The 17,522-nt window shown below is 38.0% G+C and overlaps 1 protein-coding gene and 1 long non-coding RNA gene across 2 annotated transcripts in view; one reads left to right on the top strand and one right to left on the bottom strand.

Moving 5' to 3' along the window:
* LOC137848762 (uncharacterized) overlaps positions 1-17,522 on the bottom strand; it is an 86,332-nt gene that overhangs the window by 56,463 nt on the left and 12,347 nt on the right. The window lies entirely within an intron of this gene.
* The window catches only part of PLEKHG7 (pleckstrin homology and RhoGEF domain containing G7), a 32,267-nt gene continuing 26,462 nt past the window's right edge, over positions 11,718-17,522 (top strand). Inside the window, exons 1-2 of the mRNA XM_068668185.1 lie at positions 11,718-12,428; positions 13,604-13,626. Of these exons, the coding sequence (XP_068524286.1) occupies positions 11,718-12,428; positions 13,604-13,626 (734 nt within the window). The remainder of the gene's footprint in view (positions 12,429-13,603; positions 13,627-17,522) is intronic.

Raw genomic sequence — 17,522 nt, forward strand, 5'->3', positions numbered from 1 at the left:
GAGAGGAATTTATTCAGAAATGACACACTCATGACATATTTCTGTTTCCTATATTGAAGTGTTCCTCATAACATAGAAATAAAGGAAGAACTGTTTAACAAGACAGATTTTTTAGCAATGCAGAAATATTTTGTGAAAATAATACTCATGTATCTCATGTTTTTTTAGTGACTGCTTCTGGTTTCTGAAAACTTAAAGCTCTTAAAAATATTTCACAGAATTTGAAATTTCAGTCCTAAACATTTAAAAAAAAAAATCATTTACCCAAGGTTTTTACCAGTTCACATTATATGTTAAGAGCTAACAAGTTAACAGAATGAAAGAGTGAAGTATGAAACAAATTTGGTAGAACCAAAAGCTAAAGGATGCCGTGATCTGAAGACACCACCATAAGAAATTCTATTGACTGATATGTTCACACCAATTTGGTCTAGGGAGCCTCCAGCCTGGCAGCTTCACAGACCCAGGATCCTTCTCCTACAGAAAGAGAGCAGAAGGTTCATACTCTTTCAGATGATACAAATCCAACCAATGTGTGGTTCTGCATCTCAGGAAAAGCAGACAATACCAGAAATGAGTCATAAGTAATCTTCCATTAGCCCCAGATTCAGTTTTTCATCCCTGACACAAAGCAAGGTGCCTTTCAGAGGCAAGGACTGATGAGGTCCTAGGAGGTCTTATTTAGCAAATGGATGGAGTGAACACCAACTGGAAAACATAGAAGTTATGTTATACTGGAAAGTTTCGTTCTAGGCATTATTTTCAACCCAAAATATCAAGGCTCACTGATTTTAATGTTGAGACCGTTGCCACCCTCACTGAAATAAGGGTTTCAGCCTTTTGTATAGTGGAAAGCAATCACTTTTGTATGCAGGGGATGTGAAACTAGCCCATGAGTCCACTGGTGACTCAACAATATGCCAAAGAAATAACTTAGTAACCATCCTATTAATTTATCTGAATATTTCAAATTTTCAAACAAATTGAAAAAACTTACTCTTTTTTTTTTTCAATAAAAATCTATATACGGCAAGCTTGCCACTTTATACTTACCAATAGTTCTGTTATTAATCTGTTTTGAATATATATACAAAACTCCATCTCAAAATAAATATAGCCTTTCTTATTATTACAGCTGTCTGCTTAAGGTATTACTCTTCTGAAAAATAACAACTTAAATATCAAGGATAAATATTTTGTAAATATGGTTATCAACTGAGTTCTATTTACCTTTTTTTGATAATCAATTGTAAGCTTGTTTATTGACAGCACTCATTATTTTTTATAAAATCTTTGTCTTCAGCACTGCCCAGTATCTACCATCAGGAGATATACCCATCTGTATCTGCATTGTTTTTTTGCTGATCTCTTTGGACTTTTTCACCAAATATTTTTTTCTTGACTTGAGTCCACCTGGCAAACCCTGACTTTCAGTAAAGGGTTGTGGAATACATTCTGTAACCATCACAGCTTTTGAAGAAAAGAAAACCCAGGGCAAAAGTAAAGTAACTTGATGCACTTACTCTGTTCTTTTCCCATTTAGGAAATTATACTCCGAAATAATTAATTCTTTCTGCAAGTGAAGACAAAAGAATTGCAACTGTACTAATCTTTAAATTGTGACTATATTAATCCATCTGTTAGATTAACATGTGTATGAGGGGGTGGGTGCAATTCTGGTCTAAGAAATACTGCTAAAATTCCACGTCTTATGCCTAAAACGGATGTGTAAATCACTTAAATGTGTTGATTACCAAAATAGCTGAAATCAAGTCCATGGGAATTGCTATTCATAGTAGTCTGTAGCTTTATGTTATCATGTATGTAGTCTGTACCTATATGTTATCATAGGGTGCCATCAATAATTTAAAATACAGAAATGCATATGAATATCTTATTGAAACAATGAATCTGTGGCTTTTTCCGTTATAGTGGAAAATCGATAACAGTTTCTATCTAACATATCAAAAGCACAGCAACAAGGAATAGACTTCCAGCTCTAAGGAAATCGTTGCCTGTTTTTCTGATGCTCTCAGATGGTCAGTAGCACCTCTGGATTTGTTCTGCAGGACACATGGATGCAGATCAGGGATTTTTAGAGGTGGTCACACAATAATATGTTTATGTCGTATATGAACTAGGCTCTTTTAATAGGTTAGTCAAAGCATGTTTTGCTTTATGTTGAGAATGAATGTAACAAAAAGCTGCTTTCTTTTGCCTGTCTTTGATCTTGCTGTCTGAACTAATAGCTGCCTACTGACTGTCAACACCAAAATAAACTCTAAAGTCAGTTGTAGCGTAATAAATTCCAAGGTGTTTTTAGGTAGGTAAAGAGGATGGTAAGGAAATTGCCAGGTGGCAGAAAGACAAAATATCACAACTATTCTACATTTACCTATGTTTTCATTGTAACAAATACCATCCCTATTCTATTCCATTATCTTTTCTCCTTAAACTAAAACTAAAAGAAATAGGCCATATGGCTGGATGTAGTCATGGTAATTCACAGGTGAAATATCTTATGAATTTATAGTGGAGATGAATTTTCTCTCATCTCCATGAACATCCATCAGGAGCAATGATCTACATTTCCATCATTGAAAAAAAAAAAAATAATCCAATAACAAATTAAATTCATTTAAAATTCAAAGCAATGGTTCACAGTTTTGGGGATGGTAAGCTTCATTGTACTTAGGTAACACCACATATGGTTGAGTCAGACAAATAAACATTACAAATTCTCAGCCAGGATAACTTAAGATAATCCCAGTTATTTTGCTGAACCGAACTGACTACATCACTTGAAAAATTTAAAAGTGTTCAATGCTCAGTGCTGGTTTTATACCTTATACTTCCTAACATAAAATCATATTCCACATTTATTTCTTTGATAACATGTGAACACCACCTTTTAATGTTTCAAATGTGACTATTAAAAACTAATGATCCATCATCTGTATGTCCAAACAGCAGACTGATATGTCCTACATAAACAAAAATTTGTGAAGAGGATGAGTTAACATTGTGTCCAACTAACACTAGGGCAACATCTGGCAACCATCTAGGGAAGTGCAGCCAAAGTTCTCTTTAACTCACCCTTCAATTATGCTGATACATTCTTCTCACAGAAATTTGGTGTATATGTTGAATTTCTATAATAAATTTGAATTAGCTTCATGAGAATAGATACGAGTTTTTAGCTTTACACAATGTGTTGTTTTATTGTTGTTGTTCTACAGTAATCTCCTCTCACAGCACATTAGGTCCTAAAAAGCATACAAAGAATGGGAAAATATCTGTATATGTTTGATTGGAATCCTGTCATTTTCATTACTATGATTATCATGTGAGAAGCCACTGATGAGTGAACAGAAACAGATGTCACTCTTTACAGTATGTCTTGTCTTGGCAGGACTACAGTATCCACTAAACCCAGCTATCTGGATAAACCATTGCCAAAGCATAACAGTGCTGTGGGTTGGAGGTGGGGGCTGTTTCAAAACCTTTCTCTACAGCATTACATTTTCTGGTGGTATGCCAAAGAGGGCTGCCCAGCAAAATAAAAATAAAAATCCATAAGGCTAGAATAAAAGCCAGTTAATGGATTGTTAATGGAAAGTTATGATTTTCACCTACAAATTTATCTTGTGATTTATCCCATAGCTGGCCAATCAATACCTGTTACGATAAGAGCCTTGTATAGTGCTCGTGGTGATAAGAGTGCTGGGTTCTTCTGATTCAGTGTTACTCTTCTGCCTATAGCTTTTACATTAAGATGCAGAAAAGATAGCTATGAGAGTAACTGGGAGAAAATGTCTGCAACTTTCAATTTTACGACAGCGGTCATGGGAACCACATTAAAGCAAAAGAATCAGTCTCATTTATCAACACTCAAGCATACAGATTTCAGCTCTGTACTCCTGACTGATGATTTGCCAACTGATTCATTTCTTCATTTCAATGCTGCTTTGCCTTCAGCCAGAAAACTACAGCTCTCTTCATTCCACCTTTATTCCTGCAACAGCATGAACCTGTTCAACACACAGCTGGCCAATTTGTCCATAAGTTTACTGCAAGGGTTGGTATCAAAGGCCTTACAAAAATCCAGGGAGGTTGCATTCACCACTGCCTTCTCTTCATCCACTTAGTGGGTGACCTTATTGTAGAAAGAGATCAAATCACTAGGACAGGACTTTCTTTTCATAGGAACCCATGTTGACTATGCCTGATAATAGCTTTGTTCCTTAAATGTCTTTAAATAGCACTCAGGATAATCTTTTACATAACTTTTCCTGATACTGAGATTAGACTAGCATGTCTGTGGTCTCCTGGATCTTCTCTCATGCCCTTCTTTTAGATCAGTATAACACTGGCTAGCTTCCAGTCAGCAGGGACCTCCCCAGACTCACAAGACTTTCGGTAAATTGTTGAGCGATACCCAGCTATAGCATCTACTAAATCCTTCAGCAATCTGGGACAAATCCCATTGGTCCCCATCAACTTCACAGAATCACACAATGGTTAAGGTTGGTAGGGGTCTCTGGAGCTCATTGGGTCCAGCCCCAAGGGACACCTACTGCAGGTTGTTCAGGACCATATCCACACAGCTTTTGAAGATCTCCAAGGAAGAAGACTCCACAACCTTCCTGGGCAGTGTGTTCCAGTGTTCTGTCACCTGCACAATAAATTTTTCCTGATGTTCAAACAGAATCTCCATATTCCAGTTTGTGCCCACTGTCTGTGACTGGGCACTGAAAGGAGCATGGCTCCATCCTCTTTTCACCCTCCCTTCAGGTATTTATAGACACAGATGAGATTCCCCCAGCCTTCTTTTCTCCAGCCTGAATAGCCCCAGCTCTCAGCATCTCCTCTTAGGAGAGAGGTACTCCAGTCCCTTGGTCATCTTGGTGGTCCTCTATTGGACTCTCTCCAGTACGTCCATGTCTCTCTTGTACTTAGGGAGAGGGGGACAGAACTGGACACAGTAGACTCCAGGTGCAGCCTCACCTGAGTAGAGGGGAAGGATCAAAGGATCACCTCTCTTGACCTGCTGGTGATACTTTGCCTAATGCAACCACAAATGTCATTGGCCTTCCTAGCAGCAAAGGCACATTGCCAACTCCCATTCAATTTGGTGTCCACCAGGTCTCTTAGGTCCTTTTCTGCAGACCTGCTTTCCAGCTAGGTGACCCCAGCATGTACTGGTATAGAAATATTCCTCCCCAGGGGCAGGACTCTGCACTTCTCCTTGTTGAACTTCACGAGTTTCTTGTCAGCCTCCTTCTCGAGCCTCTCAGGTTCCCTCTGGATGGCTGCATGACCCTTTGGTGAGTAAGCCACTCCCCCCAGTTCTTTCTCATAATATAACATTTCATAACATATGAACATGCAACGGATAGAGCTGGTCCCTTAAAATTTTGGTGGCCACAAGTGGAAATTCACTGCTCCACAAGTCATGGTCCAACAAATCAGTGGACTGGGCAGCCCAGGGTCTACCAATAACATTAAAAACTAATAAATACTTAAAAAATAAAATAATATCATCATCTTCTTGAGATCCTAGAACAGATACCTAACACAGGTCAGATGAATTATCCCATGAATCACATTGTGTATGTAATAGGCATTACCACTGCCACAAGGACAGTTGCTTTAGGTGCATGCCTGTCTAAACATGGATGAGGTGAATTACTCTTCCAAATAACTTGATGTGAAATTGAAGAAAGCAGGCCAAAAGCTCTCTGATCTGCCAGGTGAGATTCAGACCTGATCCTTTAGCCATTGTCTTCTACCTCTGTTTCGGTATTCTAATTTGCATGATATGATGAGTTTTTAGATTAGGTGCTGAGAGATGAAAACCAGGCACAGTATCTGACAGGAAAGGCAATTACCTAGATTGCTAAGAGCTATCAATGCTGTGATTGAACAACTAAAGTTCAAGCTGACCCCCAAGGCGTTCATAAAGAAACTCTCAGGAGAGAAAAGGAAACATAAAAGGGAGTATAAATAAAGCTGTCTAAAGACTTCTTAAAAACAGTAGATTTGATGAATTATGTAGTTTGGAAGTAACTGATATTATGTGTAATTGTATTCAATAAATGCTGTCTTCTAAATATACTCTTAAGAAACTCTTCAAATGGAAAAACTCTTTTGACTCTTTAAGTGACCTGTCTTTAAGGTCAAAAGCATTACCCATCTGAAAAAATGCTTCACTAGGCCCAGATCAAAATTAGGTAGAGTGAAATTTTGCTAAGACAGTCAAGTCATTTCTGTTCTACTTCAGCCCAAAACAAAGCTGCTCCTTCATTATTTGTTTACATATCATTAGCCTAATACAAATTTCTAGAGATGATTTCAAATCAAATAAAAGATTTCCTACAGAAAAGTGTTTGAGAAATTAACAATTCTGTGCCTCCCTCTGACTTTTATCTCTTTTGGCTATTAGTTATATTGTGGGTGTTACTTATTTCTGAATTTCCATTTCAGAAGACAAAGAAGCTTTTCTCCATTCGCTGTTGGATATGCAGAAAAATTACCATTTAAGTTCCATGGGGGTTCATTCTAAGAGCAGAAAAGGCCTCTGCTTTTCAGGGTATTTTAGAGAGCTTTCCATGAATACTGTTTTTTATCTTTTGCTTTGTTTATTTTGTTAAATGCATCATATTTTCTTTTACTCCAAAGAAAGGTAAATAATAAATGCTTTATACAGAAATCATTGTGTATTGGTAGGAAGGTGTTGCCTCTCTTATTAACTTCTCTAGAAGTATTACTGTCCACTGTCAGCACTATAAAGGCAGAACTGGCAATGCATGTTAAATTGGCCCAGTACTTGCTCTCATAATTAATTTTTTTTTTTTTAATTGTCAAATTTTAACCATTTGACAGAGATTTCATATAATGGGTGTCTGCCATTAACTAAAGATTTTGAAACTTCTCAGGCAAAATATTCTGTTTTGTTTTGTTGAGAGAGAGAAAATCTAGAGAAACAAAATGTATCATAACAAAATGGGAATTCTTTTATAAGTTTGGTTTTGGATTAGACATTTGGAATAGTTTTTGTTTGTTTGTTCATTTTTATGGAATTCATATTGGTCCAATGAAAGTCTTTCAAATTCTGGCTAAGATAAAGCCTTGGAAAAATGGTGAACCCTGCATCTCTTGCTAAATTTCTAAAGGATTCTGTCCACACTTACAGAGATGTTCATCTGAATTTGCTTGTTCTGTACCTGCAGCTCAGATACAAGCCACAACTTTCCTCTCTAACTGAGAAAAGGAAATTTATTTTCTCTTTAATTAGAGATGGGAGAAGGCTGTAGGAATTTGGAAGACCAATATTTTTATTGCAAAGCTATGTGCCAAGAAATGAGAAAGTGCCAGAGCATAAATCCCCTTTAGTAGCCTTTTAGGCTTCCTTGGGGAAGCCTAAATGGGAGGTAGGGGGGGGATCAGTTCAAATGATAGTGCTGGTTACACCAGCTTCACAGTACCTGCATGCTGTATGTTGGATGGGACCCTTCTTCAGAGTACAGGATGTCCTAGCTCTGGGAATGAATCAACACTAAGGCATGTAGGAGACTGCTGTCTTTGGACCACTGTTCTTCATTTGCTAAAAAACTGAGAAATGAAGGTGATGGATGCTAGGGCTCATAAGGGAGAAAAGGGAGTTCTCATGTGAACATTTACCTAGAGAAGTGTTTCTCCATCTATTTCATGGTTTCTTTGTGGTACTGCCCAAACTGAACTTTTCACAAGGGGTCACTAAATGCATGTTCCTTATTATCTGGGTCCTTGACTTCAGACCTGAAGTCTCAAGGAGTCCCAAGGGAGCTGAGTACTTACAGCTGCAGCTGATGTCAATAGCATCTGTGCTCTGACCCTGTTATGAGCTAATCAGAACTAAATATATTGAAAGCCAGATCTCAGATGCTTTGAGTTGGACAGCAAGAATGAGTTATTTTTGCCCAGCGACTTTCAGTCAGCGTGACTACATCTACACTGCCTTGTGCTGAGACCACAACTGCTGACTTTCTCCCCACAGAAATGTTCTTAGAAGAGTCTCACTGACAGACCAGAGAATAAGACTACAAGTGTGTTCTAAAGTGTTAACCCCTCATTAGGATACCCACACACACAGCATAGATTATGCTACCTTAGGACCAACTCGGCTTGCGCTACAGCTCCCAGTACTGACTTGAATTCTCGCTGAATTGGTAATCTATCATGCTTGGTCTGTTCCTTCAAGAGTGCAACAGACCAGTAAGAATACACAGCCTGATTATTAAGACCAGGTCTTACTGCAAAGCTGCCACAACCCACAGGGCTACTACCAGGATCACAAAGACATGCCATTTGCTTCACTCACTTTGGAAGGACTATAAAAATGTCTTATGCATTCAGAAGCATGCATCTGTTCAAGGGACTAAAAGCAAAGCTGGGAGCAGTGCTCAAAGAGTATAATGGCTAGGTGAGTATGTTCAGCATACACCAAATTCTGAAAGTCATTTGAAAGAAAACATAGTAATGCCCATTTCCAGATAGCTCTATCAGTGGAGGACTGGAGGAAGAAGAGTGAGACACAGAGAGCTTTTTACCTCAATGTAGAGAACATGCAAGTTTTTGAGGACAAATGGACAAAGGTTCTGCCCTTTTTACCATAGTGATCTTATGACAAAGCCATCATCCCACATTTCATACATTTCTGTTGGACTAAAGTCCAGCTCTAACTCAAACCCAAATTCTAGCCTCTGCTTTGGCCCTCTTATTATGCAGTCCATCAGCCAGCATAGTGTTTCCTAAGCTATTCAAATGCATACTCCTCTGCTTAGCTCTGTGTTAATTCTGTCTCTGACAGTAGCAAAATGCATATATACATATAAAAATATGTAAAAACTCTTTGATGTTCCATGAACTATTAGAAAGTAAGAGGTTAACCCTCTTCTACCAAGGAAGATGTTGAAAGGTGAGAAAACTAAACATGAAGTTGAAAAAGGAACAATTGCAATACTTACTTTTCATTGTATCCCTTTCCAGCACCAGTCCACAATTTAGGCTTGTCATTTTCCTGAAACAGGCACAGTTTCCTAGGTACCAAATTGACTGCTCAGTCCTACCAACAACCTTCTTTCATGCCTAACCATTTCTGTCATCCTCTGAGTTACATGTAGGCAAAAAGAAAAGTAGTATTTGAATGTTTAGACATTTGGAACCTGAGGCTAGATTTAGATTTAGGAAGAGGTTTCCTTGAGCAGGACTAAGGTCTGGTCTGGTAGACCCTGTACTGATTTGGGGACTGGTGCTTGCAAAGGGCTACCTAAATACCTTCACATAAGAATGCATGGAAATAAAATCATAGTATCAGCTTTAAAGTACATTCTAAAGATTTCAGTTAGGCAGTGGACAAGTCTGCTTATGCACTACACACAACTGTAAAGAGTGCCAGGCACAGGGGATATATGAATTATGGATGTTAAGATGAGTTCCTAAGTACTCCAGTGCTAAAATATGTCTGTGTTCAGAATTACTCAGACGGCACACTTGCTTAAATAAAAATATGATTGTAAATAATGTAACCAAAGGATATAACGTCACCACTATTCTTCCATGAAGGATGAACAATGCATACTTAGATCCAGTTGAATGAATCAAGACAAGCAAAAAATGTGTTATTGGAGGGGTGGAGGCATTTCATCTGCCCTTTCAGTGTATTATGCACTTGACTGACATCCCTCTTGCCAAGCTTAAAATATGAAAAGCAAAATAAGAATTAATTAGGGAATTAAGTTTAATAAAATGTATGGATCATGTTACCATTTGTAAATGGGCATTGATCCTGAAGCCACTTCCGTCTGACCTGATAAACAAATCCCCTAGAAACAAATCTACAAGAAGAAAAACTAGTTCCCTATAACTGCATTCAGTAAGGAGGCTTTAAAAGAGAAAACACTGTCTCTGCTCCTAAGCCTAATATGCAGTTAATCAAGCACTTGTTGGAAATTTGACTTAATTGCACATTAAAAGGACATGACATTCTAGAAGCTGGTAAATCTTCACCTAGCTAGCTTGGTAAGTTTAATCATATACACTAATTTTTCTGCATGTGTGGGGGATATTTCTGAATTTTCTACACTGTATTTTCTTTACAAATATTTTGCTGCTGAGACATTTAAGAACAATTTCTTTAGTTTCTACTTTAAAAATATTATTTTTCATTACCTTTTATCTTTGGGATTTTTTGTTTTGTTTTTTGTTTTTTTTTTTAAGTTTAATATGAAACTTCCATGAAAATATGTCTTTAATCTTTTCTATTTCTACAATAGAATTCTACATAAATATCTGGAAATTCCATATCTGTCTATAAAATTCTGCAATATCTTTTCCTTATTATATCTAGATGTAATTGCACTTCACAAAATATAAGTCTTAAAAGATCACTTAGCAATAATGTGTTCACAGCAATGGTATGCAATTGTATCTTTACTAAAAACTGGAATATAGTAATTGTTACTCATTATTGTAACAATTATATATTGATATATATTGAATGTGATTTTATGTCCATTTTAATGAGCCTATGCATTAATTAACCTTTATTTATTAAAGGAGAATGAGCAGATGCTAATGTATTTGTGGCTATTCACTACACTTGTGAATGAAGCCATTTCCATTGTAAATATATGCTTTTGCTTCCTGTAAGCATTTGAATGACTGTCTTCTACTGGCTGAAGAGTTTGTAAATAACAGTATTTTGAACTGGCAAACCTGATGAAAGAATTTGTTTCTTGTCATTTGACAAATCCATTTTAGAGGACTACAAAGTCACTCAAAATTAATATTCAACATGTGATAATAGCTCAAGAAAAAAAGCCAACGTATGTGTGAATAAAATCATTCAAATAAATTAATAAATAATAGTGCCCAACCAAGCCAGCAATCATGAACAGCTTTAAGATTCCTCCTAGCAAAAGAAGCAGATGAATTAAAGCTGAAGAGGTTTAATAATCATCAGTTATAATTTGAAATGTCAGTCCAGTTTTAGAGAGACTAGTCATCAAAATACCTTAAAATAGAGATCCATGAGTCATGGAACATATTTACTCATCAATCAAAAGATAATTTTATTTGATAAATTGTTTTTTTCATTAGTTTATTACATATACATAATGTTTACTACAAAATACTTTTCCTGAAGAAAAGAAAAGAATGATTGGACTCACCTTACATAAATGATAAATTGTATTTGCTTAATCTTTCAGCAAGTAATTAGTATTTGTATGTAAACTGTTTAGCAACCAGTAGGAGTCTTGAGAGCTAGCGACTTCATTTTTATCCTGTGTACAGCAGTGCTACAGCCTCATTTAGGGGGAGTAGCAACAGGAAATTAGGTGGCTGCAGCACCAGATGAGCACAGTTCCTAAATACACAGCTAGTCTTTACAATTTAATTAGTTCTGCTGACTGATGCTGACACTGCTTGCACACTCACAGTTCACTGAAATACTGTTCTGGAGCTGTTGAAACCTGCATTTAAGCAGGATTCGAACTGCAGGCAATAGTTTCTGTATTCATGCACATACCTACGTTATCTTGTTTAGACTTTTTCAATTTATGTATTCTCTCATTAAAAAAGAAAAAAAAAAACATACAGCAAGTTTCTAAAAACCTTTTCTGATCATTTTTGCTTGGTGCACACAGCTATAAATCCTCATGCTACAAATAAAGATGCAACAACAAAGTTCTGATTATTCTCCAGACTTGGTCAAAGGAACCTGCACCAATATGGAATTTCTAAAGAATGAAAATGAGCTTCATAAAGAAAATATTGTTTTGTGTAGAAGCAGCAGTCTAGAAGATGTCTTCAGTCCCTGTGAAACACAACCAGTATCAGCTTGTATGGACACCACCATGCCTACAAGTGACTTCACTCGAAGACGTGGGTATACTGAGTCTTCTTCTCTTTTCCTGAAGCTTCCCACAGAGGAGTGCACTGGAAGTCATCATGCACCTTTCCAGTTTGACCGGCATGCTCTGGCCAGAATTTCCACCTCTCCAACTTTAAGGCGTCTACGGATGGCCTCTGCCTCACAAGCACCAACATTTCAGGACTCCATTAACACAACTCAGCTAGGGAATCAAAAGGAATACACCAGCTCTCTCCACCACATTTGTAAAAGTCCACCCCGGTGCATTAAATCTTCCTCACTGTCTTTGCCTTCTTGCGTCCATGCAAAATTATTGTCTTCCAAAGCAAAGTCGGAGACAACCATAGCAGATCCAGAGTCTGCCAGCTCTGGATTAAAGTTACCAAGCCAAAAAGATCCTCTAAGAAATGGCAGTCCCAATGAGATGCTCCAAAACTCTTGGCAAGCCAACTATGTTACGCTGCCTAGGAGACTCCCCCACCCCAGCTGTATGCCACAGGAGGCTATCCAGGTAAGAGGAATGATATGATGTGACCTCCTTTGCAGTCTTACATATTCGGTGTTGAGCCATTATGGCCTAATTCTTAGCCTGAGCAGCCACCCAGCCCATATTCCATTTCTATAACAGACCAACTTCTACACTCACCAGTAAGGGAGAATTTTCTTTCCAAATCAAAAAAAGAGCACAGTTCCAGCTATTAGTGACCACGTTGGCCTAGTCTACTGTTAGTGGCATGGCCACTCCTTCCACCTCTGTCCATTCGCCCTGGTGGGCCAGTGTAACTGCTGTGGGGCTATGAAAAAATAAGACTAAGTAACTTATCCAGGACAGGCTCGAGTTTCAGAAGGTTATATTCTTTCCAGAGTCCTACAGCAGGGTTCTCCATAAGCCATGGCAGCTCTGTATTCTCTTTTACTAAATAGCATTAGTTACCCCAGCACAACCGAGAATTAAGTCACTCAACACAATTGAGCCCAATTTGAGGTTTGCTACTACTAAAGCAAACATTAAGGTTTAAGAAAGGTCCCATTCCCTTTCTTTGTGTCCTCTTACCTAGTTCTGCCATTCATTTTCCCCCTCCATTTGTATGCAGCCAAATGTGCAATCTTTTCTGAAAAAAAAGAAACACTGGTGTGATGAGTACCAGAATCAGTAAACAAAAAGAAGCAAAAGAGAAGCTAGCCCTCTTCCTTTCCTTGTCAGCTTTTCCTGGTCAGCTTTCCCCCATAACAGACCCTGAGGAGAAAAGGAGAGGTGCTACACAAGTCAGCTTTGCTGCCAGATTCACTGTCAAAGGCTTTGCACCACTTGCACAAGAAGCTATATTGAGCTATATTGCTTGACTCCATCCTCATGCAAAGCCCAGACAGGTTTCAGTGAACATGGATGGTGTCAAATAGGTATATGTCTCTTTAATAACTAGTCAGCATTGTTCCACAAACTAAAGGTACTTTCTCCCCATCAAATATTGAATACATTTTGGATATCAAATGAGTTCTGCTCCCTTATCCACAACAACGGAAATAATTAGCCAGTGTCTAGGTGTATGTAGTATATTTTTCTTAATGAATCAGTACTTTTTTTTCACAACATTAGATTACTTGCTTGCTTTCTGACAAAGTAATGAGGATATCTTACTTTTTTTCTGTTTTATTTTTTTTTCTTTTGTTTGTTTGTTTTTCCAGAAGAGTGGACTGCCTATACAAAGGTATGCATATATTTGTTTCATCTCATTTTAAGCTTCACTTCTGTATATTTTGATAAATCAACTTCACTAAGACAATCTGAACAGTGAGGCATGTACGCATAATTCTACTTTAATTTGTAGATTTACTTTGTGACATGCCTGTCACCAGTGTGTTATACTAAACTTTTTAGTGAGATTTTCTTTTGAAGGTGGCCCTCCCCCGACATATTTCACACAATACTTCAGCTGGATCATCAGAGAGCTCTGCACTAGGAACTAACTGCCAAAAGGTCTGGCTGTTTGGATTAGTAGGGTCAAATTTCAGCCTGAAGAATGTGAAACATCTCATAATCTTGAGTGGCATTCTTCAAAACTTTGTGGGAGGGAAAAAGGAGCAAAGAAGCTAGCAGAACAGCTCAATATTGTTCTCAGATGCAAGCAAAGCAGCTCTAGGACTGCTGCTGATCATTAATCCTACAAAATACCTCTCCCACTGATGTTGCATTGTTCACCTTACTGCATGATTCCCTCACAGATTTCAGGTGAGGCATGCAGGTGAGTCAGGTACATTAAAAGCACTGATGAGCAAGGCTTGGAGAAGACAGAAGGAGCCTCACAACAAACAGCAGTACATTGGTTTCGTGACTCTACCTTACTGTGTTTCACTTCTTAAGGCAGCAGATATCATTATTTGATCTGTATCTCTTCTTCCCCATAGTTACACATTATTGAGGTACAAGCTCTTTTATTATTAGCAGTTTGCCAACAGGTTTGTGTATCAAGTCTGTTTGTGTTTGGGACTGAGGGGTGAAGAAGGCTGGTACAGTCCATGAATCAACATGCAACACAGTTCCCTAGACAAAGTTTAACAAATGTGTGCATGCAGCTGAAATAACACGTTCACTGTAGAAAAGGCTTCCTAGATTTTCTGAATTATTGCAATTTTCAAAACACTCTTTAGCCTTTTGAATTTACAGTAGAAAAGGGGAGAAGGGGATGGGTGGCAGAGAGGGGTGAGAGATCTTTGTGTCTAATTATGAAAACAGTTTATCTGCACTGACCCCGTGCAAAACTATAAAGCATTAGCATGGTTTACTGCTAGGGTGAAGATTTGCATGATTAATAGCAAATCAGGTGAAAATTTGAAGAATATCAACTTCAAATGGCTAAAAACAGGAGAATATGAAACATTTAGTGCACACACCTTCTCTTGGTGCCATTTGCCTGGCAGGTTCAGAGGGAATCCAATACATACCAGCATGCCAGCTAGGATATTGCCTCTGGGCTTTCATCCAGACATTCAAAGAAAAAAATCAAGAAATAACACAGGGAACATTTCAAGCTTTATTCCTTGGCTACCAGCAGGAAAGAAAGAGAAAAAATAGGTTTAGGTGATGTACTACAACTTCTATTTGTTGTTCTGACCAATGTTTGAATGTGCAGAAATGTAAAATAATAATCCCTATTTTCTGCTTTTAACTTTTTTGTCAAGTTGAATTTGATCCGCAGTCTGGGCAAGGACTGTATGCAGCTCCTCCCTTACCCAAACCATTAGTCTAACTTCTTAACAGCTAATCCCTTATTAACACAGCCAGAGAGAAGTGCTGAAGTGTCAGATTATTCCCTCGGTCTAGAAGAACTTTGGGACAAATGGCGACCCTCCTTTGACACTGCCTCACATATCATCCAGGGTAAAAACATGCTGCTGTCCTTCAGTTTTAATGAACATCTCTTCTCCTCACTCTCAGGTTGTACTTGTAAAAGCCTTTCTTTAAGCAGCAGCGCTCATTTTAAGCAGCCTTCCCTCACACAGCTCTAAGTAATGGCAGTACGTCTCTGTTAACATAGCAACATGCTGAACTGATGCTGATTAAAAATAATCAGCCAAAATAAACAAACCGAAGAACCAGAGGGGCAGCAGAGAGAGAGGTGCATGTAGTGGAGACAGGGTGAGAAGCTAAAGTCAACACTGCAGTGGAAGGAAATGTTGATTTAAAAAGTCTTAAATTTACTCTGAGCTCGTTTTCTCTTTGCCCTGTTCAGTGTATCAGGGACTGGGTGCAAAACTGGATCAATTTCCTACAGACATAATGCTAAGGAAGAGTATTCTCAGTACCTGCAGGTCATTTTCTGTGAGTTGAGACAGCTGGGCTCAGCCATCTTGAAGTACTCCTCTTCCTCTTTCAATGTCTCATATACCCATAAAGTGTCCTGCAAACACTTTAAGGCAGGGAGTCCAAATACCCTTCCTGAGCCATTTGGTTAACAGTGTCATCAACTGACAACTGCCTCAGTACCATGGCCACCCTAAAATACTTCGATGTAGTATTCACTTAAGTATGGGGATTCATATAAATGTCTGTTCTCTGGGACATTTAAAGGTCTTGGTAGGCTAAGATTATGAACATACTGGGACACACACCTCTAAAAAGCAGTCATCTGAAACTCTCCATGCCCTAGGAACAACTATACTCAGGGTATTTATTTTTCCAGACAATGAGCTGCTTCAGCATATTTAACAATTTTCCATATCTTTGTAACATGACATTATCTTGTTTCACAAAACAAGTAGATTTGAAGGAGGAATTATTGCACAGATGATATCTCCTCTTGTGATCAAATTCATCCCTAAAGTACAAGCATTCCTACCAATCAAGGACCACAGCACCCTGCCCTTAGTAAGAAAATCAAACACAAGCTATTGAAAAAAGGCAAAGCTACAGGGTCAGCAGGCAAGAAAAGATGGTAAAACATCACATGCTGACCCAAATACTGATAAATTGTATCACACAGCACTTACGTATTTTCATTTCTCCAGTAAAAATCAACAAAAGCAGTTAATATACCTAATATATCTACAGGCACCAGGCCAGATGATCACAGATACCTGTATCTGTACCTTAATCTGTGAAGGGTGAGTACATAATTTAGGCATGTAAGTCATTAATCACACCAGACATGTCAGAATGCAAGGGTATGTTGTAGATACACATCCAAGTGACCTTAGCATGCTCCCACACATCACAGGCTTGCATTCCTACATGAAGAGCTTGTTTAGATGTGTCTCTGAAGTTCAAGACCTTTTTTATCTAGGGAAATAACAAGATTTAACTCTGTTACAATGAAACCGTGCTTCCCTTTATTCATCTACATAAGTGGTCAACCTCCAAAATATATTATGAAATTGCAGTAGGCAAGATACTTTAAAGATCAGTAATACATTGAATTCACAATGAAATTTTGCCAAGTTGAAATAAGTCTCCTGAATTTCCCAGTACAGGAGTGACAACTTTTGGGATTATTTTTGTATTATATTGCACCATCCAGTTTATATAATAATCCAGTTGACCAAGAGATTACATAGTGGAATCACAAGTGGTTTCAGAAGTATCTTAATACAACTGTTTCCAAAACATAGAATTGCAGTAGATAGCACTCAGAACACCTCATCAGGAAGCAGTCTCCACTGCACTGGTGCAGGCTTGCGGACAACCAACAAACAGACCCCATCCATAAAAGCTCTTAAACCATGGGCTATGTTTAATTTCATGGGGAAACTCATAGAAGATTCACTGCAAATTCCTCAATATAAATAAAAAAGATGTTATGTTCCCAATTCAGAAGGACTATCAGAAAATGAAAAGCTTTTAGAGAAGCCATAAATTGCACATTGTAAGATCCTCAACTCTTAGTTTTCAAGCCCTAAAATGCTTGTTTCAAGTGCTAAAGTCCCAGACCTGGCCCTCCCGACAGCCTGCAGCTGTCAGTTATTAGGAGTAGACCTTTCCTTTACAACGTACAATTTAGTTGGTTTATCTAAGACAATTGCAAACAGTGTCACCATCAGATAATTAAAAAAAAAAAAATCTCCCTTTCCTACTATGCAAATAAAATAGCAGTTCTCTACCTCAGAACCC

Source organism: Anas acuta, chromosome 1, assembly GCF_963932015.1.
Source record: "Anas acuta chromosome 1, bAnaAcu1.1, whole genome shotgun sequence".
NCBI lineage: Eukaryota > Metazoa > Chordata > Aves > Anseriformes > Anatidae > Anas > Anas acuta.